Source organism: Peromyscus californicus, unplaced genomic scaffold (assembly GCF_007827085.1).
Source record: "Peromyscus californicus insignis strain IS unplaced genomic scaffold, ASM782708v3 Scaffold_7__1_contigs__length_154581171, whole genome shotgun sequence".
Lineage (NCBI taxonomy): Eukaryota > Metazoa > Chordata > Mammalia > Rodentia > Cricetidae > Peromyscus > Peromyscus californicus.
Genome location: NW_026294595.1, coordinates 95471993 through 95499011, shown reverse-complemented (window position 1 = coordinate 95499011; position 27019 = coordinate 95471993). Strand labels below are relative to the sequence as shown.

Below are 27019 nucleotides of genomic sequence, written 5' to 3'. Positions count from 1 at the left end.
GTAGAAGCAGTTATCAGGTACCATCAAGATAAACAGCCACCACATCACTGAGCCAGGGATGTTTGGCTGGGAAGCCCCACCTACAGTTCAGGGATGTTTGTGACCTCAATCATGAAGCTACAACTGCTCACCACACTGGTCCAAACCCTGGAGAGAACCCACCTGAGCATGGGATCCTTCTGTACCAACTTCTCTTAGACTCTCACCTCAGGATCTGTTGGGCCTTCCAGATAGGTCCAGAACACCTGCTCCCATACTCTTTGATTTGCTTATGTTTAAGGTTTTTTTAAAGGTAATGCTTAGTGTCCACCTATCATTCAAGAAGACAGAAAAACATAAGCAATCACTGTAGGATAAGCTTCAGAATCCTCTACTCATATGTACATATATTATTAATAGAAGTTAATTCATGCTATACTCATCATTTTACAGTGTGTTTGAACTTACCATACCACATGTAGAGATCCATATACATCGATACACTTTGCCACTTTGCATTAATACTGTACAGAATTCTGTGCTGGAGACACTCTGAAGTTGGTAAGCCAGTCCTCTCAAACGGCATGCTGGTTATTCCCACCACAAACACAGTGCTCAGATGAGCAGCTTAGAGTCTGAAACTTGGTGCACAACTGAAATGCTCAGATGAGATCCTGGTGGCGAGGACGACAAGGTCAATGCCAACCTTCACATTCCCATTTGCTCCTCTGCAACTAGACTCGTTGAGTGAAGCAGAAAGCTCAGACTATGGAATTGCTTGGCTCTGTGCACAAATCCCAGATCTGTAATTAAACTTGCTGGGAAAGCTGTTTTCACTCTGAGCTCATTTCCTTGACTTTAACATGGGACCAAGCACCCTGGGTAACTTATAATAATAGATACTCACCAAAGGTAAATGTGTATTATTTTACCTATGTTCATATTGAGCTGTGTTGAGAGTGTGGGGTCCCAAGACTCACTGTAATGCCCATCGGAACATCTCTAGGTGCCCTCTCCAGATCTCAGGTTCTGTAGAACTGTGGGGCTAGAAATGGACAAGGTGACTTTTCTACCTTGTGTCCCTCTCACTTTGATTCCCAGGGGATGCAGTCTACTTGGAGAGTGAGCCCCAGAGGCAGGAGTATGTCATGAACGATTATGGCTTCATCTACCAAGGGAGCAAGAGCTGGATCCGCCCATGTCCCTGGAACTATGGGCAGGTGAGTCCCAGACCATACAAGCCCCAAACTCATAGGGAAAGGGAAGCCAGAGCAGGGCAAACTGCTGATGCCAGCCAAAGAGCACGTCTGAGAAGAATCTCGGGTTGCTAGGGAAGCAGCCCTGGGAAGGAGGAGGGAGTGTTCTTTGCTGGTCATATCTGACTTGAATAGGATTTAAGGGCAAGGGCAGATAAAGGCAGGCCAGCCATAGGTTTGACTGAGGATGGGGTGGGGGTGGGGGTGGGGCACAGTCACAATGGAAATGGCTGCACCTGACGTTTTGTGCTTTAAGCTGAGTTTGCAGTGAGGTCTCACCTTACTCTCTCACTTTGTCCTGACACCCCCTGGTGCTGATCGGTCACACGGACACATACACAGTATGTGTGTGCCCCTGAACATCTCTCCCAGAATCAGGACTGATGAACATCGATGCATCTTCCCTGACCCCATGCCAATGCCTTTTTATTTCTTTGTTTGTTTTGACAATGGGCTTTTTCATTATAAGCAGTATGTAATTGTTAAAAAAGAAACTTGGCAAAGGTGGGTGTGATGGTGCATGCCTGTAATTCCAGTGATTGAGAAGCTGAGGCAAGAGGATTTGAAGTTTGAGGTCAGCCTGGGCTGCACAGAAAAACCCTTTTGGGAAACAGAGCTGAGGATGCTTTTCAGCTGGTGGAACACTTACTTTACATGTACAAAGCCCTGGGTTTGATCCCCAGCACCACACAAACAGGTTGTTGTGATGTACCCCAGTAATCCCAGAACTCAGGAGGTAGAGGCAGGAGGATCAGAAGTTCAAGGTCATCCTTGGCTACATACACTAGGCTGCAGAAGACCCTGTCTGAAAAACAACCAAACAAATAAATTTAAAAAAATTACAAAACCTTTGAAAAACATTACAAAAATGGACACCCAGAACATATCATAAGCACTGCTACTAACTTGATTCCTCTTGACTTATTTTCTACACATTTTCTAATGACCTTGTATGAAAGCATTAAACTCACTGCAATGCTTGACAATGCTGTATATTTGAAAACCTACCTCTTGGTTAAAGTTTAGCCCCAGCAGGTGCTCCAGGAAGTCCAAGATCAGGGATGGGGGAAGCTTCTCTAAGCTAAGCCTAGTGCTAGGAGCACTGAGGGGGAGAGGATCAGCCTTGGGCCACTCAGAAGAGGCGACAGCCAGGACAAAATGGGGGTCCTCATGGAGCCCCGGATCACTTGGATAAAAGCTCCTCACCGGGTCTTACCCAAGTAAAACCCCAAATACCCATGACCTTTCAGGCTCATCCACGGCCAAGGTGGCTGCAGCCCAGAGGAAATACAGCAGTCTCAATGGGTCCCAACTCCTCACAGAGTGTGGGCATTTAGGGGTGTTGTCATCAGTGAGAAGCAGAAGTAAGGTGTTGCTGTTTTGGGGGCTCTGGCTCCCCCTCCCCACTTTCTGTTTCTCTTCTTCAGTAAGCACATACTGACTATGTGTTCAGTACCAGGCAGAGGTGAGTGTAAGAGATGTGAAAATAAAGGGAGCATTGTCCCCAAGGGACACATAACAGTTGCTTAGCATACAGTGGGATTGCGAGACTGACAGACAGGGGCAGAAAGTTCTGGGAACCAGGAGGAAGGCTCTGGGTTTGGCAAGAGATCCTGAGAAAGCTTCCCAGAAGAGAAGGTGCTATGCTGGAGCTGCGTTAGTCAAATGAAGGCCAAGGGCAGACATGTGCAAAGATGGATGGGCCAGAAAGGTACCGTCATTGTAGAGATTACAAGGAATTTGGTGCAGCTGGAACAAAGCTGCCGGGATGGGAGTTGGTCGAGGTCAGAGGCTGGAGAAGTAGAAGGAGTCCTGTTGTAAGACACTGTTGCTGGGGAGATGTAAGCAAACATCTACTCATCCCAGATGGGGAACGAGGTAAACCAAAGGGTTTTATTGGGGTTAATCATGAGTGATGAGTTACTTATAGGAGCAGAAATGACTAAAAGACCACAATATCATCAAAAGTCCACTCCAGCATGGGTGACAGCGCACAAAAGCTGGAAACCTGGAGCTTGCTGCCCAGCCTGCAGGCAGCTGGACAGGTTAGAGTGTCTTTCCAGGTAGCTTTGTTAGTCTGAGCCTCTTCGTGGCAGTTTGGCTGATCTGTCTCTTTCTAGGCAGTTCAGCTAGTGTTAAGAGTGTCTATCAGTAGTCCTTACTGCTTATAAGGCGTGGGGAGGGAGGGACCTAGTGAATCTGGTCAGTTTCAGGGACTTCCTGAAGCCTTTGAGTTGTTTACTTCCTAAGCTTCTCTACAGGATCTAATATTTCCCATTTAACATCCTGTGTCATAACAAGCTTTCCTTTATGATGGAAGGTTAAGGTTTTAATCTCAGAGGAAACAGCTATACAACAGAGCCAGATCTGAGAGGGACTTGAAGGGCACCTCATGGAGGCTTGGCCTTGATTCTTTAAGTTATAGGGCCCTTTGAACATTATAAACTAGAAAAGTGACTTCCCTAAAGCAGGTAGGCCAGGGAAGCCTAATTCTACTTATTGACCCAAGCTCCATGAGAATAAGTGAGTTTGTTTATATTCATTGACAAAGATATGTGAAGTCCCTTCTATGTACCAAGCTCCGTGCCAGGTCTGGGGTCGAATGTTTAATAAAGAGAACTGGGTTGACAGAGCATACACTCAGGCAGGAAAGATAGGCCTCAAGTACATTGTATAACAAATTTGACAACCAGAAGGGACACACCCATGGGGGACAGTGTTCCAGAACCCACATGTGATTGGTCAGTCCAGAGCCCCAGAGCTGTGAATTTCAAGGCAGGTTGGTGCTGTCCCGTCAATATGCTGCCAATGATAAACTGGGTCATTATGTAACTGTGGAAGGAAAGGAAACCTGGCTTCATTAAGAACATCTTAGAGGCCCCAGGAAATGGAAGGGGAAGAGACAGAAATAGACTTTCCAATGAGGCAAAGTCATTTGAAAACAACTCAGTAGCAACAATCACTTCAAATGAATGGAGAGACATCTGGCTTGCAGGACATGCAAGTGGGTTGTGATACCGTAACTTTGAAACCGTGCACCTTCCTGGGAGGCTGTTCATGGCTTTTTTGATTGACAGCTACCTTGCAAATGGGTTTTATTCTACAGACACACTCTACTGGGGAGCTGAGTGGCATAGGTTGTGTATTTCTTTATTTGTCCACACACACCAAGTGCCTCCTTTCTCTTCATACCCTGCAGTTTGAAGAGAATATCATTGACATCTGCTTGGAGCTGCTGGAGAAGAGTCTGAACTTCCAGGTTGACCCGTCCACAGATTGTGCCCTGCGGGGAAGCCCCGTCTACACGAGCAGAGTTGTGTGTGCCATGGTGAGGTTCCTGGTGTGTCCTGCCCAGGGAGGAAGGAGGCTGTGGAAGGGGACCCCCAGCTTCTCACAGCTCTTCCCTGCAATAGGAGAATGAGGGGTCAAGAGACAGGGACTCTCTGAGAACAAAACCATTTTGAATGGGACTGACAGCAGATTATGGGAAATAAGTTATCTCAACTAAACCCTGAAATAGCTGGTGTGGGCCATTGCCTCTATTAATCTAAGTTACATGGTTTTTGGAGAAAAGCTGAATGTCACTGAGTTTGAGAATGATCTCGTTGCTTCTAGATTTCCTTAGTTACAATGTGTTTTTACTCTGCTCAAAGCCAAGCTCCTGATTCAAAGGAAATTGAAATAGAATACTGAATTGATATAAGCCTACTCTCCCCAGCAGGTCTGGAAGGTCCCAGATAAAGTGAGGTCAAAGGTCTCCTGTGCATCTCAGGCTGGTGGTCCTTCATCAGCATCCCTCACGTCACCTTCTGTGGTGGGAACAGGTGTTTCTAATACTTCTATACATGGCTTCTCTTTAGATAAACAGCAATGATGACAGTGGGGTGCTCAATGGCAACTGGAGTGAGAATTACGTGGACGGTGTCAACCCTGCAGAGTGGACTGGCAGTGTGGCCATCCTAAAGCAGTGGCATGCCACGGGCTGCCAATCAGTGCGCTATGGACAATGCTGGGTCTTCGCTGCTGTCATGTGCACAGGTAGGCAATGACACGGGCCCCAGGGGACACTAGAGCAGCTGTGTCAGAGCTCTTGTAACCATTTTTATCTCAGTCTCACAGTTCCCACCAGGGGACATTTGGAAGGCAGCTGTTTCCTGCGAAAAGATCTCATCACTGAGCTCACCAGTTTGGCTTTTATCAGACAGAGGTTTTGAAGTAGAAATTACACACAGCTTACACAGTCTAACAAAATGTTCCCATAAGAATGGTCCAAGAGAGACTTAAGATGAAATACTAAATGACTAAATAGCACAAAAACCAAATTGGGCTGTTTCTGGCTTAATGAATTTGTGCACACAGAAGGGAAGTGAGCACCTGACCTTTAGGGCTAGAACAACAAGGCAACCCAAGTAGAATGACCTTGATTTTGGTGTTGCCACGGGCTCAGAGGAAATTAGGGATCTAACTTGGGACAGGGAGTTAGGGAATGGGGAAGAACTAGAAGATCGATTTTTAGATAGGAGCTAGAAATCACATCGACAGAAGAGAACCTAAAAGAGTAAATGTGAAGAAGGATAGAAGGGTTTGTATGTGTCAAGAGGGCAAAGTAGAAATAGATGAGGAGGAAATTTTAAAAGAAGTAACATCTGGGCTGGGCAGTGGTAGCACATGCCTTTAATCCCAGCACTCAGGAGGCAGAGGCAGGCGGATCTCTGTGAGTTCGAGGCCAGCCTGGTCTACAAAGCAAGTTGCAAGACAGCCAGGGCTGTTACACAGAGAAACCGTGTCTTGAACCAGAGTCACTCTCCTGCTCTTGATCCCCACCCTAACTCTGCCCACTGTCAGCCTCTTGTACGCAGGCCCACGTCCCTGAGTCGGTCTCAATCAGTTAGTCATCATTCCTGCCAGCTAGGGAGATAGATCAAGTCAGGCTTCCACTTACAGGACTCTAGTAGGATGCAGGGAGGCCAGAGCTGCCAAGTAACTTGGTGTTTATTGAAGGTTTAGACCTTCTGTGTAGAAATTCCCTGTGACGGGCATGTATGCTGGGCCCGACCCCGGACAGGATGTGAAGGCCAGAGAGGCTGATAAATGCAGCACCAGGCCTCAGTCCAAGGGCATGAGGAGATCTCTGTCAGCACTGACAGAATGTGACAGTGTCTTCAGTGTGGGCTGCTGCTGCAGCCCTTATTTAGTGCCTGCCTCTTCTGCTGCTGCAGATCCTGGTCTTGAGTTGGATGCTTTGATGGCCCAGTGATAAGACATAAATAATTCTACAGCTTTGATGCCAAAAGATGAGGTGATTAGGGTGATGTGGGGCATCTGAATCATCCAGAAGGCCGATGTAAGACTGCTGGACAGAAAACCGGGCAGGTTGACTTAAAACTCCAATCCCAGCACTTAGGATGAGGCAGGAGGATCATTGTGCATTCAAGTTCAGCCTGGGCTATATAAGGAGTTCTAGATCAGCCCGGACTACAGACAGAGTGATTCCCCACACACACACACTCACACATATACACACACACAAGATGGAAGGGCAGAATGGATCTTGTGTAAGATAAAGGGGGAATCTTCCAGTGTGGAAAAACTGAGTTTGCGTGTAGAGGTAGAGAGCTGGGTTTGGGAGTGGTTGTCTGGGACAGGTGATGAAAGAGGTGGAGACCGTGGATGAAGGTTATGCAATGGCAGCAGGGCAATTAAAATGTTTATGAGAATCGTGGCCCTTCAGTGACCTTGCAAACAAAGAGTCAGGTAATGATCCAATGTGGCCCACTCCAGCTAGAGCCCAATCAGCTTCCTCCCAGGGCCACCATGTCATACGTTAGTAAATACACAGTCTGAGGAGCCCATCTATTCACTCAACATCACATAGTGGAGTCTTTCCGTGCTAGGTGCCATGTTCCATCTATTCTTGGATACAAAGATGGAAAGACCTAGCCACTTTGTTTCCTCACCAAAGTGAAAGATAAAGGTTTAGCCAAAGTAATTATGCCAACACAACTGCCACTCACATCTTAAACGATTATACCATTATTATTCCATGGCTGTTACAGTGATAACGGGCATTTCCTTTGTGCCAGGCACTGTGTTAAAACGTTGGCAAAGGAGAGTAATAGAGAAGCATGTGAACTCTGGCAGCAGACTCCTTGGGGTTTCTGCAGTCTCTTTATCCCTAGAGATTACAGTCTAAGACCCCCAAAGGTGCCTGAAACTCTGCTAGTACCAAAGCCTATCTATACATACTGTATGTTTTCTTATAAATATTTACCTATGGTAAAGTTTAGTTTACTAATTAGGCACAGCAAGAAATTGGTAACAATAACTAAAATAACTCAGGATAGTTAGAACATTATACTATAATAAAATTGCCGGCACTATTACTCTTGAACTTTGGGCAATTATTAAATATGGGCTACTTGAACCTAGCATTACAATAGCACAGCAGGCGATCTGATAACCTGGAAGTGACTAGCAGGCAGGTAGTGTATAAAGCATGGACACTCTGGAAGAGGAATGATAGTTCATGTTGTGGGCAGGACAAAACAATACAGGATTTAAAACCAAAGAAATGTTTATTTCTACAATTTCCATTTAATACTTTTGTGACTGACTGGAAGTAACTGAAACCACAGAAATTGAAATATATATTATTGGATATATTCAAATATATATGTATAAAATTGAACATGAGTATAAATACCAACACTGCTATCAGCTATCTGGGTAACTTCAGGCAAGTCACTTATGGCTCAGTTTATTCAGATATGTGGTGAGAAAATTAGTGGTACCTGAGGCCTAGGTTTATTCTCCATAGATGTCATTTTAGAAATTAGTTAATAAGACATTCTCTGAGAAATTATGCAGATTATCATGTGAGCATCCCGGAAAGGCTTTATGCTTCCTCCATTGCCTGTGTCCCTTCCATTGACTGGTGCTTTGGTTTCATTCATTTTCGTTTTCATTTGTGTATATCGATGTGTGACGTATATCGTGTACTTAACTGTATTCACTCTCCTTACCTCCCTGTCCTTCCTTCCTGCTGTTCCCTTTCTCTTCCCAAAGAGTCACCCTTCTGTTTCCTGTTGTGTGCCTGTGGGTTTATGTGTGGTGTGCTTGTGTGTGTGCACCCGCACGTGAGTGTCTGTGTTAAGCTCCACATATAAGAGAAAGCATACAGTATTTGTCTTTCTGGGGCTAGTTTATTTCCAGTTCTGTCCATTTGCCCAAAAACGTCAATTTTTTTTATCTGCCAAGAGTCACCGAAAGGACTGTGTAAGTTCACCCATGAACAGTGACTGGCTAGAGCGAGTGTTCAGTATTAGCCAGGGGTGTCTTGGTTGATCCCCCAAATGACTTATTTTTTTTCCATCTTCTCCATCGGCCAAATGAAATGGAATGTCCCAGCTAGTCTCATCCTCCAGTCTGCTGGCTTGGTAGGCCATGATCTAACTCCAGGCTGTACTGCCCAGGCGCATGGCTGGCAGCTGCCATTCACCCCACACCCCCTGTTCTTCCCACTTACACTGGATACCTTCCAGTGTTTCTGATCCTTCCCACCACCTGTGAAGTAGATATCATTATAGCTCGTGACCATGTGACTCATGAATGAGTCAGAAATACTTTCTTTTGTTTTGCTTGAGACAGGGTGTCTTTATGTAGCACAGGTGGTCTTGGAGCTTGCTATGTAGACCAGGCTAGCCTTGAACTCGAGGAGATATGCCTGTCTCTGCCTCTCACATGCTGAGATTAAAGGTGTGTACCACCATGCCAGGTCTAAAAATTCATTCTTAAACTGGGGATGTAGCTCCTTGGCAGGATCTTAGTTTGGCATGTTTGAAGCCCTAGCTTGATGACAGTACAACCAAAACAGAGTGCACTCTGCTGTCTACAGCCCCCAGCCCAGGGTTGTCTTTTTGACATAATATTTATCAAACATAATGACTTCAACTGCCTGTAGAAAAATCACAAAAGGAGGCTTTGTTTTCATCAAAGATGTATACATATATTGTGCAGGGAGTTTTCTTTGGCATCCGTTTGTAGGTGGTTACTTGGTAATTAAAAAGAAATTCCTGGCCCACCCTTCTGAGCTCAGGGCCAGCTTCCAGAGAGCTCTAGGGCATTGGGCTCTTCCTCTTCAGGCCTCTAGTCTAGAGAAGATTGGAACCCTCAGCCCTTGAGTGGGGTCTGAGAAGTATCCTGGATGCCTTGCCCTGTGGTAGGGGACCAGAAGGGACAGTGGGCTCTGCTGCTGAAAGCGCTCCCCAGAAGTCAGGGGTTATGTGGTTCTATACTAAACCCACTAGTGGGTAGACATGTTTTGTTTTGTGCTATTATTGGTGTTTCTGAGACTCACTCTGTAGCCTAGGCATTCCTCCTCCTCCTCCTCCTCCTCCTCCTCCTCCTCCTCCCTCGGACTCCCAAGTGCTAGGATTATGTGTATGCCACCCTGCTTAGCTTCAGCAGGCTTTCTTTGTGAGGTGATGATGAAATGCTCTAGAATTAACTAGCTTAGATTGTGACACAACTTGTCCAAATAGCACAAACCAGTGAACTGTACATTTGATAAAGGTGAACTGTAGGATATGAGTTACACCATAAGGGCTGGAGAGATGGCTCAGCCGCTAAAGGCTAGGCTCACAACCAAAAATATAAGAGTTACACCTTAAGTAAGAAAGCTGCTTGAGAAAAATCCAAGCATCCTGGAAATAAGCCCGCCTTGCTTTTTACCGTACCCATATGAGCTTGGGGTAGGTGGGACAGCCATGGCATGGGCAAAAAGGCACTAATATGGAACTGGTGTGTGGAGCTTGTCCCTTCCTATTAAAAAAAAATGGAGCCCTAAGCCTTGGGAGCCTTATTGAGAAGGCGATGCAGGAACTGATGTGAGAGCTGTGGGCTGATCCTCCCCTCAACCACAGCAACCCCACCTGTGTGTCTTTTATTGACTGGATTCCACCTTGAGTAGACTTGGGGCAGTGTCTTCCAGTTAGAGCTTTTGAACCCCTCCCAGATCGACGCTTTTTAAGATGTGTTCTCACTGAGCTGTGTATGGATCTCTACAAAGTATCTCATCATAATTTCAATACAGCTCTTGTCCTCATTCTTTCTACCGAGCTCTCCAAGAAGGAGCCTCATCCAAGGGCCTGATGCTTTATTTTCCCCCAACCTTCCTTTGGATCTCAGTCCAAACTTGCACAATGCCCTGGCTGGAACACTTATCTCCCGTTATTTTCCACTGATTTATGAGCATGGAGACTGTATGGAATGTTCCCTCGTGGGGTTGTTGGTAAACATATGACACCTCTTTGGAAAGAAGTCTGGCACAGAGCTTTCCACAAGCGTTAGCTGTCATCATTGGGATACTGTGTTAGGCTTTGCTTCTTGGGCTCCCGTGGTTTGGCAGCAGCTTGTTTAAAGATCTCTCCATCCATTTCCCAAACAGTCCTGTAGCCTCTCCATCATTCTCCCCACCTTATTCTTCCTCTCTTTCTTGGAATATTTAGGGTTGCAATTGATCACATTCCTTACTCTGCAGTATTACCATAATTGATCTGCTTCTACCCTAAAAACCATGAGTTACTCTTCTTTTATCCCGTACCTCACTTTCATGCAGTACCTACCCACAAAACACTTTAATTTGTTTGACATGTAGCACTGTAGTGGAAAACGTTCTCACAAAAAAAATTATTGTCAATGTGCATTTTTTCTTAATTTTTTTTAGATTTTATTTTATGTTTATGAATGTTTTGCCTGCATGCATGTTTGTGCACCATGTGCGTGCCTAGTGCCTGCAGAAGTCAAAATGGTGTCAGATTCCTTGGAACTGGAGTTACCATGGTTGTGAGCCACCATGTGGGTGCTGGGAACTGAACCCAGATCCGCTGCAAGAGCAGCAAGTGTTCCTGACCACTGAGCTGTCTTTCCAGCCCCCTATCCATGTACAACTTTTATTCAATATGTTTTTTGTGTCACGTGTTGCATTTTGTCATTTGGAAACTGAAAGCATCTAGACAGAAGTGGAAAGGTAACAGGGGTCATCACATGTAAATGTAATCACTTTGACTGCAGAGAAGCTTCGATGGTAGCTCTCAGTATCAGGCCTGGTGTATGCTGCAATATACTGTGGGAACTCTGAAGCCCTTTCCTAACTGAATATCTATCTTGGCCAAATTGCCATTGCCCGAGTATGCAGGCATGTGTGGGTATGCACACAAAATGCCCACATGGGTCTCTCCTTTGTGAGATTCAAATCCCACAAATTTGTCATGTCAGATTGTGAGTTGCCAGAACTGATAGTCTGTAGACAACCTTGTTCACAAGCTAAGGCAATTTATTTAACAGAAAGTGAATGAGCATGGTTTGTTCCCGGCACTGTGCTTGGAATGAAGAAATACAAGTGAAGCGCCTTCTGGAAGCCTCACTTTGAGGTTATTTGTAACCTGGCCAACAAGATAAAATAGAGATGCTAAATTACAGAGCACTCAATCTAGTGCTAACACGTGTGGGTGGCTGGAAATCTGTTGACAGCATAAGCAGGAGGCTAATGTGACCTAGAGCAGTCAGAGAAACTTCAAAGACGAAGGTGTATCGAGATCACAGGTGGCTGGGATGCAAGTGGCGAGGGTGGAGCTTGTGGTTAGAGCAAGGAAGGGACTGGGGAAACCGGAGCCCAAGTCCTGACCCGACCCCTCTCCCTGATTTCACCTCTCCAAGCTTCAGGTGTGGCCTCCTGTGTTTCATGCTCTATATAAGGAACCCTCCTTGCCAGCACGGTGGGTCCCATTTTTATACCAGCACTCAGGAGGCTGAGGCAGGAGGATAGCTAGAGGCCTAAAGTCAACCTGGTCTACAAAGTAGGATTCTGCCTCAAAAAACAACTTCCCTACCTCAACAAAAACAAAATAAGGGGGCAGGCTGTAGCTTAGTGGTAGAGCACTTGCCTAGTAGGGGTAAAGCCCCAGGTTCAAACCTTAGCACCACAGGACTCCTGATTTGAATCTTGTGCCTCTATGGAGACCTCACTGTTACTAAACATCTCTATAGCTGAGCTGCTTCAAGTCTTCCCTGTATACCTCTTTAGTCAAGGACAACATCTTCACTGTAGGTATTGGCCATGAGGTCAAGTGCAGTATAAGCATTATCTCACTTAATCCTCTCCAGGACTCTATGTTTTTCTCACTTTTAAAGGTGACATACCTTAGCTTAGGGAGGTGAGGTCACATGGCAAGGAGAGGAAAGACAGGCCAGGACTTAGGCCCAGAAAAAAAAAAAGGAGCCATGTCTACAGCTCAATGGCACGGCACTTCTCTAGCATGTTTGAAGCCCTGAACTCAATCTCTAGTTACAAGAAGAGGAGGACGAGGACAGCCCTGGGTTTGTCTCCAGCACGGTTGGATTTGGGGACAGATACCTGTAAATCCACCCTAAAGAGCCTAAACTAAGATCTATAGGCAGTAAAAGGTCCAAACTGAAGTGTGAACCTGTCTAAATGACAGCAGCATGTGTGGTAAACCTTTACAAACATTTGGTATTTTACTGAGGAAGAGGAGAAACTGTTCTTGTCCCTCTCTTCATTCTGTCCCACTGCAATAGCCTACCCGCTTCTCAGTCTTCTCATAGGCCATGACAAGTTCAAGGAAGAATGGATCAGTGTAAATCCATCACTGTGCTCTATAGACAGGCCAGTTTGGTGCCCAGGGTGTACGTATAGCCATTATGATAGTGTGTGTTGAAGTCAGAAATCATTAGAATGTGCATCATCCATCCATCCATCCATGCAGCAAGTATCGGCACATCAGGCCTTGCCCTGTATTGTTAATGGCTGTGCAATGGTAAAGATGAGTAACATAATCTTTGCCCTTAGGAAGGCAGACTCATCAACAAACCATTACAGAACGTGTGTTAGGGTGAGAAAGGGCCCATCAGGCCACAGCTATCACGAGCTGACACTAGTCCTGGCACTTTGAGTGGCCATTGCTGGACTCCCCCCTCAGAGTGGAAAAGGGAGGAAGCTGCTTTCTGCTCTCTGCCTGCTGCCCTGCCTTGGCATGCTCTCTTGCTGCCGTGAGTGGCATCCGCCTTCCTGACTACACTTTTAGCATAAGTGTGCCCACACAGGGCTCCTCCATTCTTGCCACATTTCTATCTCATGTTTCTTCAGCGGCAGCTTTTCTTCCGTCGCCTCCTCTCTGAGGGTGTCCTGTGTAACCCCCACCTTCCACTCACTTATCAGGACTGCCCACTGCTTGACCTAGTTTGTTTTGGCTATGTTCAGATATGCCACTCAAGGGAGAGTTCAAGACTTCCTTTTGGGCTTCTCTCCTCCCCAAGCAAGGTCACTTCTAGGGTGTCCCCTTCCCTGACCTAGAGAGGCATGTGTCACACTACTAAGAAGGAGCCTAGTGGAGACTGCTGGCTACTTCAGAGGCTGAGGCAGAATGATCACAAGTTCAAGGCTTGCCTGGGCTACAGAGCAAGTTCAAGGTCAACTTGAGTAACTTAACAAGACACTGTCTCAAGATTTAAAACAGAAGTAGCTCAGTGAAAAAGTACTCACCTAGCACATGCAAGACCTTGAGTTCAGTCCTCGGCACCACAGAACGTAATAAGGAAGGTTGGGCTTGGTGGCACATATCCATAAACTCAAGGCTAGCCTGGGCTATGTAATGAGATCCTGTCTAAAGAAAAAAAGCCTAAATTAAAATCTACTTAAAAATAAGACATTCCAACTCTACCAATATTTGTTTTTTTGTTTTTTCACTCAGTCATTTGGCCTCTTGGAGTCAGTCCCACGGAATAAGAAGGGATTGATCTCCTAAGATATCTGTCACCATTATTTACTGTAGGAAAAATACTGGAAGCCCACTAACTTTCTAAGAATAAGCACCACTAGAAATATAGTATAGAAGTGCAGCAAATATAAAATAACATGGGAAGATGTGTGAGATGTGCAGAACACTTGATGGTTTGAACTGAGTATGCTACCGACGGGTAGACTTGGCACCGAGCACAAGCTTGGGAATGAAACCGCAGCTTGAGTGAGGGCCCTGTGTCCGTCCTGCCTGCTGTGTGACGTCTGGTCAAGGTGGCTCGTCGTTCTTAGCCTCCGTCATCAGAGTGGAATAGAAATAGCAGACACTACCCAGAGCTCTCTTGAGAACAGTGAAGGGGAAAGAGGCAGGCCGGAGCCTTGCGGCCCGATGCTAGCGATTGTGATTAGTCTTACCTAGCCAGGTCAGTACCGCTGGGCACAGGGGACAGGCATCCTTGGAGTAATTAGTGGTGAGCAGGGGTGAGGGTTCACTCACTTGAAAGAGCACGGGATGGGGTTGCAGCAGAAAACAAGAAAAGAAGTTAGCTGGCCAAGGAAACAGATATGCCTGGGGAATAAAGACAACGTTCTGCCTCTCTCCAGGGATTTTTTTGACCAGGTACACACTCACTTTTCTAAGCTTGTGTTGCATGGTTGTCCTCCTTTTCCTAGAGAGGTTTCTGACATAATATTGCCAAGAATAAAAGGGAACTCCAAGCCACAGAAACCTTTGTCTGACAATTTGATGGTCTCAGCAATAATCCTAATGACAGGAAGAAACAGAATCCAGCCTTTTGTTTGAAGATGGGAGACTTGAGGCCAGGAGAGGAATGAGGCTGAGTCAGTGCCTGCCCCACCCTGCTGGCTTAAACAGCAGATATGATAACTTGCTAGACTCTCTTGGCTCCAGCAAAGCCTGTCAGATCAGCCAGTATCCTAACCTCTGCGACAGTCATCCCATGAGATCAGAAATGGGGAGAGGGATGGAATTGCTGTCAGCGTAGCGTCCCAAACAGTCCCCGTCTGGTCCTGCAGATCCCAACTGGATGCTTTCACTAGGTTCAGGATCTACAGCACACTGGTGGTTTCTCTGTCTTTCTGCAGTGATGAGATGCCTGGGCATCCCCACCCGCGTGATCACCAACTTTGACTCCGGCCATGACACAGACGGGAACCTGATCATAGACGAGTATTACGACAACACAGGCAGGATCTTGGAGAATATGAAGAAGGATACCGTCTGGTGAGACACAACCACTCAGTCTGTTTCTTGAACCACAGATCTGAGGCCAAACCACAGCAGAAAGTAGGGCGGGACTGTGCTCCCAGCCTCTGCCCCCATCCTCCTGCTTCCTATCCTGGGGCTGTGCTCCCAGCCTCTGCCCCCATCCTCCTGCTTCCTATCCTGGGGCTGTGCTCCCAGCCTCTGCCCCCATCCTCCTGCTTCCTATCCTGGGGCTGTGCTCCCAGCCTCTGCCCCCATCCTCCTGCTTCCTATCCTGGGACTGTGCTCCCAGCCTCTGCCGCCATCCTCCTGCTTCCTGTCCTGGGGCTGTGCTCCCAGCCTCTGCACCCCATCCTCCTGCTTCCTATCCTAGGGCCGTGCTCCCAGCCTCTGCCACCATCCTCCTGCTTCCCATCATGGGGCTGTGCTCCCAGCCTCTGCCGCCATCCTCCTGCTTCCTGTCCTGGGGCTGTGCTCCCAGCCTCTGCCGCCATCCTCCTGCTTCCTGTCCTGGGGCCGTGCTCCCAGCCTCTGCACCCCATCCTCCTGCTTCCTGTCCTGGGGATGTGCTCCCAGCCTCTGCCCCCATCCTCCTGCTTCCTGTCCTGGGGCTGAGAGACAGCAGAACAGAAAACAGCCATGGGTTTAGACTCCTCACATAATCAAAGCTGTTAGACTGGGGTTGAGGTCCCCCTTTGTAACCTCCTTCTTTTAAGAGCCTAAGGGTCTGACCGTAGAGGCTTGACATCTTACTTGTGGGTATGGCAAAGACTAGGGTTGCCTCTGTGGGACACACACACACACACACACACACACACACACAGAGAGAGAGAGAGAGAGACAGACAGACAGACAGACAGACAGACAGACAGACAGAGACAGAGACAGAGGAAAGGAGCCATGAGGCCCCCTTTGAGAGAGCCGAGAGGAATTTGAACTTCAGTAGACGGGAAGCCTGCACTCTGTTCACACAGTCAGCAGAGGGATGCTCTTTTCTGTAGACAAATAGAGGCTCACAGGAGGGAGGTCTGTAACTCCTCTCCCAAAGACACTTGAGCCCTGTGAGTCTGACTTTCTGTAGCCGGTTCACTCGCTCATCCTTGTTGGTCTAGAAAGGAAACAAGGAGGCTAGCCCCTGCCTTCGAGGTGTTTAACACTGACTCCCCTGCTTCTGCCTCAGGAATTTCCATGTGTGGAATGAGTGCTGGATGGCACGAAGGGACCTCCCTCCTGGACACGGAGGTTGGCAGGTGCTGGATGCTACCCCTCAGGAAACCAGCAATGGTGAGGCTCTCCAGAGAGGAATCAGGAGCCCCTCCCACAGACCTGCCCCAGACCCTCTCTTGTCCACCATATACTGCCCACCAGAGCTTTCCTCCCCATTTTCCCTCAGGTCTCTACTGCTGTGGTCCTGCTTCAGTCAAAGCCATCAAAGAGGGAGAAGTCGATCTAAACTATGACACGCGCTTTGCGTTTTCTATGGTGAACGCTGACTGCATGTCCTGGCTTGTCTACGGAGGAAAGGAGCAGAAAATTCACCAGGACACGGCTACTGTTGGGAATTTTATTAGTACTAAGAGCATCCAGAGTGACGAGCGGGATGACATCACAGAGAGCTACAAGTATGAAGAAGGTAGAGCCGAGCAACCTTCCCGAGAGCCCAAGTTCAGGGTACCATCCCCTGCCATAGGCCAGGGAGTCGGAGGACGTGTGCAGGGCAAGACCCAGATCCACTGTCTCCTCGGTCATTCAGTTGCAAGGATTCAGTCAGGATGTCTTCACTGCCTTACTTCCCCTAGCCACCATTACCTCATGGGCCAGAGACTTCCAATATGTTCATCTCTCCTGATAGTCATTTATAGACATCCTGCCAACAGAACATGAGTTCTCCCAGCTTCCCTCAAAATTTAGCCTTCAACTGAAGATGGCAATCAACTTAGCAAACTCTTCTATTGGCCAATTTCTTTCATCTAACTTACCATTTGGTTAATTGTATTTGGTTGAGTGTTCAGGAGACAGGCCAGACTACCAGCCAGCACTTGTTAAGGTCAGTGTCACCCTCATACTCATCCACTGGGCCAGCAAGGGCCAGAGGGGATACTGAGGTGATAGTCCTGTCAGGAGCTTAGCAAAGCCAATGGAGACCATGTTGATCAGGTGTAGATGAACTCCTAGAACAGCTACCTGCTAGGTTAACTTCTAGGAAGACAAGCAAAGATATCCAGCCCTGAGGACCAGAATCGGGGTGTCACTGCTGAGTCATTGACACAGCCCCTGTATGTATTTTGAAGCCAGGTAATGTAATACCTCCTCCTTTGTATTTTTATTCAAGATGAATTTACCTATTCCAGGTATTTTATAGTCATGTCAATTGTGTGTGTGTGTGTGTGTGTGTGTGTGTGTGTGTGTGTGTGTGTGTGTATTCCTAGCTCAGAGAAAAATTCCATCAGTATTTTGATAGGAATTCCACTGACTATATAGACCATTTGGGGTTATATGAACATTTTTGGCCATTTACTTCAGTTTTACTATTTCGCAGTTGTAACAAACAAATCACAGTACAAACAAGGTTTATTTTACATTAATACATTAACTGGATTTTTGTCAAATTAATAGTGAGTTCTATTTAAATAACCATCTCCTCTCTTTGAACTCAGCACAGGAACAAACAACAGTGGATTTTGATGCATGGGGGGGGGGCGTGAAGCATTCAGAGGTAGGGTAGGTGGAGGTTACAGCCACACACCGTTGGGGCCCTCATTCCCAGACCATAGGACCTGATGGGACAGACATGCATTCTACTGCTCCCCAGGAGAAGCCCCTTGTACAAGGGAGAGGAGAGGGGAAATAATTTTCCGAAACTAGCAGGGCTCGCAGCCACAGCAGCCTTGCCTCTGATGCCACCAACCCTGGAATTTCAGGGTACAACTCCCAAAGCTTGAGGAAGGAGCAAGGAAGAACAAGGGTAACCATGTAAGTGTGGCAAGGCCAAAGCCTGACTGGTGGTCTGCTGGGACAGTGGCCTTCCAGGGACACACACAGCAGGGGCAGTGAGTAAGAGTATGGTCTGGCCTGGCCCTTGGGAAGAAACATGACTAGTCTGATGAGCCCATGAGGTAGAGTGCAAATCCACCAGACTGAGGGACTGGGATGGGGAAGGAGTGGACTGTTTGAAGGACTCAGCACCATGGGCTGGGCTAGCTTGGGAAGCCAGGAGGTGCCTCTCAGAGGCCAGGCGCCCAGAGTCTGCCCTTCCATCAGCACATCAGAGGTAACTGTTTATAATCAGAACTGGGGGAGAACAGGGCTCTCCCTGTCCTCTCTGAGTCCCAGGTGCAGTCCCATGGGAAGCCCAGGAAAGGATCATGGGAGAAGAGGCAGGGAGTTGGAAAGGCTCTACTGGGTCTTCTTGTCTTCTGCAGGGTAGTAGGGTGGTGGTGGAGGCTGTTCATGTTCATGTAGACATCATGTGGGTTGCCTGAGTTGTAATAGGCACTAGCAGCTATTTCTATGGCCTTGGCCTCTGCTGCAGGAGTGGAGGGGATGTTGGGGCCTCAGATTGGAGGTACCATAGTCTCAGGTTAGGGTGGTGGCAAGGGTTTTACACATCCCATGATCCCCACCATCATGGGAGAGCCTGGATATAATTCAAGCAGGGAAAGTGGTGGGTAGCCAAGGGAACATTCCATTGGCTACCAGCAGGGGGAAAGGCATAGGCCCTCCTGGGCATGTTAGAGTACCCATAGGCTCCATCTGGGGTCTTCACCTCTGGAGGCTTGAGATGCCACCTGGAGCATCTACTCTCCAAACTCAATGGCATGCTACACTATGGAAGTCAACATATAGAAAGGGGAGTCTTCCTGGTCACCTCCTGCTCTATCACTGTTCTCTAATGAAGTCCTCATAGAACACTGGCTGCTTGATCTCATGGTCCTTCATCACATAAAATGGCATCATGTAGGACTGCATTCTTCCCATTAGACAGAAAGATGGCCGTTAAGGGATAAGATAGATGGTGCCTTTCTTGGTCCCTTTGAAGGCCGCTTGCACATTCTTCATGTCATTAAATGTAAGAGCCACATGATCATAAGACATTAGGATGCTCTTAGTGTTGTCGATGGTCACTCCCATGGCTTCTAAGTGAACCTTGTTAAACACCACAGTCTCTGACAGGGGCTTAGTATGAACTTTTTTTTTTTTTTTTTGGTTTTTCGAGACAGGGTTTCTCTGTGTAGCTTTGCGCCTGTCCTGGAACTCACTTGGTAGCCCAGGCTGGCCTCGAACTCACAGAGATCCGCCTGGCTCTGCCTCCCGAGTGCTGGGATTAAAGGCGTGCGCCACCACCACCCAGCAGTATGAACTTTTTAACAATACTGATTCTTCCAGCCCATGGCATAGGATACCTTCCCACTTTTTTCTATTCTCTTCAATTTCTTTCATCAGTATTTTATAATATTCACTATGGAGGTCTTTTACTTATTTGATTAAATTCATTCTTAAGTGTTTTTTCTTGAGGGGCTAAATAAAAATTAGATTGCTTTCTTAATTTCTATTCTGACAATGCACTACTATCGTATAGCAATGCAATTGATTTCATAAAGATTTATTTTATTTTTATTTGTGTGTATGTATGTGCATGTGTGGGTGGGTACTCTCAGAGGCCAGAAGAAAGTATTTGATCCCTTAGAGCTGGAGTTAGAGGTGGTTGTGACCCCCTGATATGGTGCTGGGACTGAACCGTGGTCCTCTGTTAGAGCATCAGTGCCCTTAACTGCTGAAACATCTCTCCAGTCCCCTGAACAGGATTTTGGTAGGTTGGTTTTGCATCTTGTAGTTTTGTTGGTGGATGTGCTGAGGGTAGACTCTTCAGATGAGGTTTACCTCCTGGGTCAGCCTGACTGGTGCTGATCCTGTATCCTATCTACCCTTCTAGGTTCCCTTCAAGAGAGACAAGTGTTTCAAAAGGCTCTACAGAAGCTAAAGGCTGGAAGGTCTCAAGGGTCACACCAGGGAGACTCAAATCCCTTCAGCTCCATGCCACCAAGGCAAGATGGTTCTAGGAGCCTAGACACGCCTTCCCTCCGACCCAGCGATGTCATCCAGGTCTCTCTGAAGTTTGAGCTGCTTGACCCACCTAACATGGGCCAAGACATAAACTTTGTCCTGTTGGCTGTCAACATGTCACCTCAGTTCAAGGACCTCAAACTCAATTTGAGTGCGCAGTCTCTGCTGCACGATGGCAGCCCCCTGGCCCCGTTCTGGCAGGACGTAGCATACATCACACTGTTCCCTGAAGAAGGTACTTGCTTAGTTCTCCTGCAGGCCCTCTCCTTCCCCCCTTTTCTACTTCTCTCTCTCTCTCTCCCTCCTTCCTTCCTCCTGCTGACCTCTAAGGAAAGAAGCCCACTTATTAATGCAAACCTGAGCTTTGGAGTCATCTAGACTTAGGATCTAGGAATGATTCTGGGCAACCTGGACTGCTTTTTTTTTTTTTTTTTTTTTTTGGCTTTTTGAGACAGGGTTTCTTTCTGTGTAGCCCTGGCTGTCCTGGAACTCACTCTGTAGACCAGACTGTCCTGGAACTCTCAGAGATCCTCCTGCCTCTGCCTCCTGAGTGCTGGGATTAAAGGTGTGCACCACCACTGTCCAGTGTATATTGTTTTTCTTGACTGCAGCTTTCCCATCTGAAAGGTTAGTTTCTGCTTCAGCAAAATTTGGTGTACTTTGGCTCCCTCTTCTCTGTAGAAGAACCATCAGATCCAACTGAGGCCCAGCTGGCTTCCTCAGCCATTCTCACTTCTTCCTTCTTGTCTTCTCTCCCAGAAAAGACCTACCCTTGCAAAATCCTCTACTCTCAGTACAGCCAGTATCTGTCAACAGACAAGCTAATCCGCATCAGCGCCCTGGGTGAAGAGAAGAACAGTCCTGAGAAAATCCTGGTGAACAAGATCGTCACCCTGACTTTCCCAGGCATCGTGATTAATGTAGGCAAAAAGGGGGCCCTTACAAATGGCCTTGGGTCCCTGAGCTCTGGATAGGAGGCAGCCAGGCCTGTTCAGGAGGATGTCCCTTCTTTATTTATTCTGGTACCCCCAGAAGGGAACAGTTTATAGAAGGGTCTTCAGCTCCTTGTACTATTAGTGGCCTTTTGTGTGTGTGTGTGTGTGTGTGTGTGTGTGTGTGTGTGTGTGTGTGTGTGTGTGTTAGTCAGGGTAGAAACTGTGAAGAGACACCATGACCATGGCAGCTCTTATAAAGGACAACATTTAATTGGGTGGCTTACAGTTCAGGGGTCCAGTCCATCATCGTCATGGTAGGACAGGAGGTGGTCTGTCTCACTGGGCTTGGCTTGAGTATCTATGAGACCTCAAAGCCTGCCTCCACAATGACACACTTCCTCCTACAAGGCCATACCTACTCCAACAAAGCCACGCTTCCTAATAGTGCCACTCTCTATGAGCTTATTGGGGCCATATACGTTCAAACTACTACAGTGTGGATCCTTGATCTCAAGCCATAGATTCAGAGGTCCTCTCTTGTGCTGCCTCTTGTGTTGGCTTTCAGGGGCAAACATGAGGAACAGTCTAGATGACAGAGGCTCAGTGGAGGGAAGAGTCCACCTCAAGGCCAGTTCTGGTTTGGTTTGCCATTTTTCTGGCTGTGTGTCCTTGAGCAAACCCCCTGGGCCTCTGCTTTTGAAGTGTTGAAAGAGGAGAACAGATGGCAGGGCCTCTCATGTTCTGGGGCCTTTCTGAGGAGGAACGTGTTCAGGGTTCTTCTTTGTAGTGCTGTCTCCAGGGTCTACCCCAGCTCCTGGATCCCCACCAGTTGAGACTATGAGGCCCTCTTGACAGCACTTCAAAGTCTCCAGTAGACTTAAACGACATCTTAGCAAAGGAGCAACACATTTTGAGAGAAGTAAGAAGAGATGGGAAGGGCCTTGAGTTTCTAGGGGTAGCAAATTATGTATGGGAACCCAAGGGAAGTAAGGGCATGGGGGAAACCATGTCATGTCGATTCCTCAGGGCCCTCTCCGGGCTGATAAGGGACTCTTCTAGTGTACTTCTCTGTTGCTATAATAAAACACCGGCCAAAACCCACCGGGGGAGGAAAGGGTGTGTTGGTCATTGAGGGAACTCAGGGAAGGAACACACATAGAATCCGGAACCAAGAAGAGGTGCTGCTTACTGGTTTGGCCCCCATGGCTTTCTCATCTTGCTCTCTTATACAACCAGGAACACCTGCTTAGTGGTGGTACCTCTCACAGTGAGCTAAGCCCTCCCACATCAACCAGGAAAATGCCACCACAGACTGGCCCACAGGCCAGTATGATGAAAATATCTCCTCAATTCATAGTCCCTCTTCCCAGATAACTCTAGCTTTTATCAAGTTGACAATGCACAGCCACCACAGGGACCAATGTCTCAGTGATGAACTTTGACCTTCCGGGTAAAAGGAAGGGGAATGAGACACCTTTGTAAATGTATGCCTTTAGGCAAGTGGATGGAGGCCAGAGAGCATTTCCTATGTCTGTTTCTTCTTATTGCTCCAACTCAAAATAATCCTGAGGCCAAAGTAGCATATTTAGGGATGGTATATTCTGACATCCTACAAAACTGCGACTTAACATTCAGTGACCTGGGGATGACGACTGATCTCTTGCTTCCTTCCCTGTCCTGGGTCTCTGTTTAGGTTCTAGGAGCAGCCTTTGTGAATCAGCCACTCACTGTCCAGGTGGTCTTTTCAAACCCACTCTCAGAGCCTGTTGAGGACTGTGTGCTGACCTTGGAAGGAGGTGGCCTCTTCAGGAAGCAGCAGAGAGTTCTGTAAGTGAGGGCAGCACCCAGGCTTCTCTCCCATGTGTCCTGCTTTAGCATGATCAGGCCCCTAGAGGGACTCAGGACATTGGAGGGCCGAGTGCAGGAGGTGAGGAAGAAAGGGTTTTCTGACATTCTCCATTCTCTGTCGCAGCATTGGAATCCTCAAACCCCATCACAAGGCCAGCATCACTCTGAAGACTGTCCCTTTCAAGAGTGGCCAAAGGCAGATCCAAGCTAATCTGAGGAGCAATAAGTTTAAAGACATCAAGGGTTACAGGAATGTGTATGTTGACATTGGCGTATAGACTCTGAGACAGAGCTGGAGAGATGGCTCAGCGGTTGAGAGCATGGGTTGCTTTTGCAAAGGACTTGGGTTAGATTTCCCAGCATTCCCATGATGGCTCATAATCATCTGTAACCCCAGTTCCAGGGTATCCAACCAACATGCATGCAGAAAAAAAGCATTCATGCACATACAGTAAAAATAAATAAATCTAATTTTTTAAAGAAACTCTGAGATGTGCTGGACCTGTGGATTTTACACTAAAGGTTTCACAGACTCTGACATCAGCAGCAATGGAGATGCCAGAGATAGCCTGTTACTGGTCTGTTTATGAAGCTTGCCAGGACTCTTCAGCACCAGGGATTCTATGGTATCCACACAGAGGTGCGATTTGGCACAGAGGTCAAGGGAGGACAGGTCTTAGCAGCTCACTGTGGCGTTGTTGTCGTGGGACTAAACAACATCAGCAAGCTTCATTCCTCCTCCTTCACCTCGAGGAATCATCACTTTCTCTTCAGAGCTCCTCCTGCCCTTCTGTTGCCAGGAGCTTCCTGTTGTTTCAGTGCCTGAGCCCACTCACTCACTCAAGAAGTCTTTGTTGAGTGTCCAGCGTACGGCCAATGCCACTCTGAGTGTAATAGATAAGACAGTGAAAAAAGCAAAGGCCCTGGCATTGTGGCACCTGCATTCTAGCGGGAACACAGAAGACAGACACTAAACATCTCAGTAGGTGCCTAGCACAATCCAGGCCGAAGAGCAAAAATCCCCCAACATGTCTTTATACACCATGTTCTGTCTCAGTTTCTTGGCAAAAAGGGAGAAAAATAGACTAGGATATCTCTTGCCCCGACCTTCCCTTAACTATACTCCCCATGTGACATTGAAGCCATTCTTCAGTCCTCACAGTCCTGGCATCTCCATGTAACGTCGCCAATGCATTTGTGTTCTTGGAGGCCTGCTGTTGGCTGTTAGTGAGGAAGCAAAAGCCACCCGAATAATGCAGTGAGGTAGATATTTGGTGGAGACTGAGACAGCCTCAGCGTTTCCTACCTGTTGCACCTGATGTTTACCGTCACTCAGACCCTGCCCTGTCTGCGCTACCGAACATAAAACAGCTCTGCGTCTCCTGTCCCAGGATACTGCCCTCCAGGTACCGGCTACCGTGACTAAGACAGATGTCCTAGTAAATGTACAGACATTAAATAAAGAAGTCAACGACTTCCATTACACCTAAACAAAAGGGTCAATGTCGTTAATCAGAAGGAGAGAAGGGGTGTGGTGGGAATTACCTGGTAAGCTGGTTGTCTTGTGGGAGAGTCATCTAAGAACCTGGTGGCACAGCGGGCAGTAACCTACAATTATTTTATCCTCTAATTATTACATGACAACAACAAGAAATCCTGTAAGGAAAACACCCTGGAGAGTCGCATCTGACAGAGAGGGTGACCTCTGAAATTCTTGGGAATTTTTAGCTGCCACATCCTCAAACTTGTTCATGAGACCTGTTGGTAACACCACGTTCGTCAACTCACTCAACAAATAGTTACGGAGTTTCTTCGAGGCACAAGGTCCTAAGGCAGGCTGGCACTGAGGATAGAAGAAAGACCAGAGCCGGCACTCAAGGAGCTCAAGTGTAGACATTTGGAGAATCTAAACAACATGCAAGATTCTTAAAGACTTTCAATAAATAAATAAATTTTTACGTTTCTTTGGTGTGTGTGTGTGTGTGTGTGTGTGTGTGTGTGGTGTGTGTGTGTGTGCAAACATGCATGTGTGAGCATAGGAACATCATGAACGTCATTGCATACATGTGGTGGTCAGAGGACAACTTGAGGAAGTTGGCTTTCTACTTCTACCACGTAAGTTCAAGGGACTAGAACTCAGGTCATCAGGCTTAGCAGCAAGTGCCCTTACTGTTGCTACATGACCACACATGCGCTGTCCAGTAGCCAAGCAAGAGGCTTAGTCATCCTTTACATCCTTCATAATGCGTGCACTGTGTGATCACGCAATTTACGAGGGCAGCGTGATCACATAATCTATGCACATGTGTGATGCAGCTACGTAAGCCCATATGCGCATGTGTGGGGGGAATCCATGAAAAGTGGGTCACAGACTCCTCCCCCTTCTTCTTCTTCTTCCTCCCTCTTCTGCACACGTCTTCCAAATAGGCCACAGCACATTCTCTTCTGTCTCCTTCCCCAATAAACTCTTATAGTGGGTTTTGTTGTACCTCGTGGTTTTTCTTGTATGGTAAACAGCGCTGCTTAATGAATAACATGGCGCCGCATAAAACTAACACTTACCTACCAAGCCCTCTCACCTATGAAGAAGATTTTTAACAAAGAAGGGTGAGAACCATTAGTGAGGGGTAACCAGGGTGTTTTGGAGCACAGAGAGGATGAACCAGTTCAGTTCAAACTGTGGACTAAGGAAAGCTTCCTGGAGGAAGTAACATTTCTTAGGAATTACAATGCTAGGAGATGGTCAAAAACAGACCCAGGAAGTGGTGAGGCTGGGTGAAGCAGCAGCCAGACACTGCCAACCATTCGGGTGGTTAGAGGTCAGAGTAGGAGGGAGCAAACAGAAGGAAAACCATGAGGCGAGTAGCAGGCGATGAGGCTCTTCAGGAAGCCACCGAAGGAACTGGGGTCACTACTGCAGGCTTGTTTCTTCTCCATCCGGGAGCCCAGCCCCACCTGCCTCAGGTGTCAGGGCTCAGAGCAGATTCTGTTTTGCAGCACCGAACAGACTCCGTATGCCCAACAAGCACCGAGGAAGAGTTTTCCACCCTGATCAGCTGTAGTAGACTGCAGTCCCCACCAGAGTCCTTCATTCGAGTCAAGACCTTCTTCTAACCAAAAAGGCTGCTTTTCATTGGTTCATTTAATTTTATTGAGTATCTCTGTGCAAATGTTCTAGGCCTGAGAATAAAACAGTAAGAAATGCAAATGAGGTTCTCCCCACCCATCCCTAGCTGCTCAGTCCTCTCATCCCAAAAGGATAACTTACTTCTTCCATCGCCCAGTGTCGCTTCAGGTGTGAAGGGATTGTGAGGAATTTCTCTTGCTGGGGTGTGTGGCTCTGTGTTGGTGGCCCCCCCTAAGCTGAGATACTCTGCTTTCTCACAGCCCGAGTGAGTATGTGATTTATGCTGGACAAATCAGATTCTTCTCTGAGAGCTTTGGTGCAGAACAAGTAAGCCAGAGAAGAGAGGAACCTACCCCACAGCCCATCTTTCTCAATAGCAGAGGAGAGAGCTTATCACTGCTCACTGCTGCCAAGACCCCTTAGCCACCTCAGCTTCGCCTTCTCCTAGTTCTGAGCCTGATTCACCTTTTACCTCACAGTCAAGGGTATCCCTCAGTCTCTGTCATCTTTTGGCTAAGTTGGCAGAAAATGGTTTCAGTTGCATGCAGTCAAAAGATTGCCTACTTCGGAGAGGCTAGAAGACTCCTTTAATACACTCAGAAAAGTCTGACTCCGGATGCCCACTGTGCCATCCTGCCCAGTGCTCCAAGAGTTTGCCCTTTGGTCCTAAAGGTGCCTAGTGCCATGAGCCAATCTAAAGTTCAAGGAAGCAGTAGAGGCCTTCGTTTTCCCACACCTTGTGAATGGCGGTGTGGGAGGGCAGGCACTCTG

General features: G+C 47.3%; 1 protein-coding gene and 1 pseudogene across 1 annotated transcript in view; one reads left to right on the top strand and one right to left on the bottom strand.

Moving 5' to 3' along the window:
- The window catches only part of Tgm5 (transglutaminase 5), a 37510-nt gene extending 11966 nt beyond the window's left edge, over window positions 1-25544 (top strand). The window contains exons 5-14 of the mRNA XM_052725670.1: window positions 1081-1199; window positions 4435-4563; window positions 5096-5273; window positions 15154-15292; window positions 16455-16558; window positions 16668-16907; window positions 20208-20573; window positions 21098-21258; window positions 22967-23100; window positions 23246-25544. Of these exons, the coding sequence (XP_052581630.1) occupies window positions 1081-1199; window positions 4435-4563; window positions 5096-5273; window positions 15154-15292; window positions 16455-16558; window positions 16668-16907; window positions 20208-20573; window positions 21098-21258; window positions 22967-23100; window positions 23246-23399 (1724 nt within the window). The 3' untranslated portion in view covers window positions 23400-25544. The remainder of the gene's footprint in view (window positions 1-1080; window positions 1200-4434; window positions 4564-5095; window positions 5274-15153; window positions 15293-16454; window positions 16559-16667; window positions 16908-20207; window positions 20574-21097; window positions 21259-22966; window positions 23101-23245) is intronic.
- LOC128102519 (WW domain-binding protein 2-like) lies at window positions 17938-19405 on the bottom strand (annotated as a pseudogene).
- Window positions 25545-27019: the final 1475 nt, after the last annotated feature.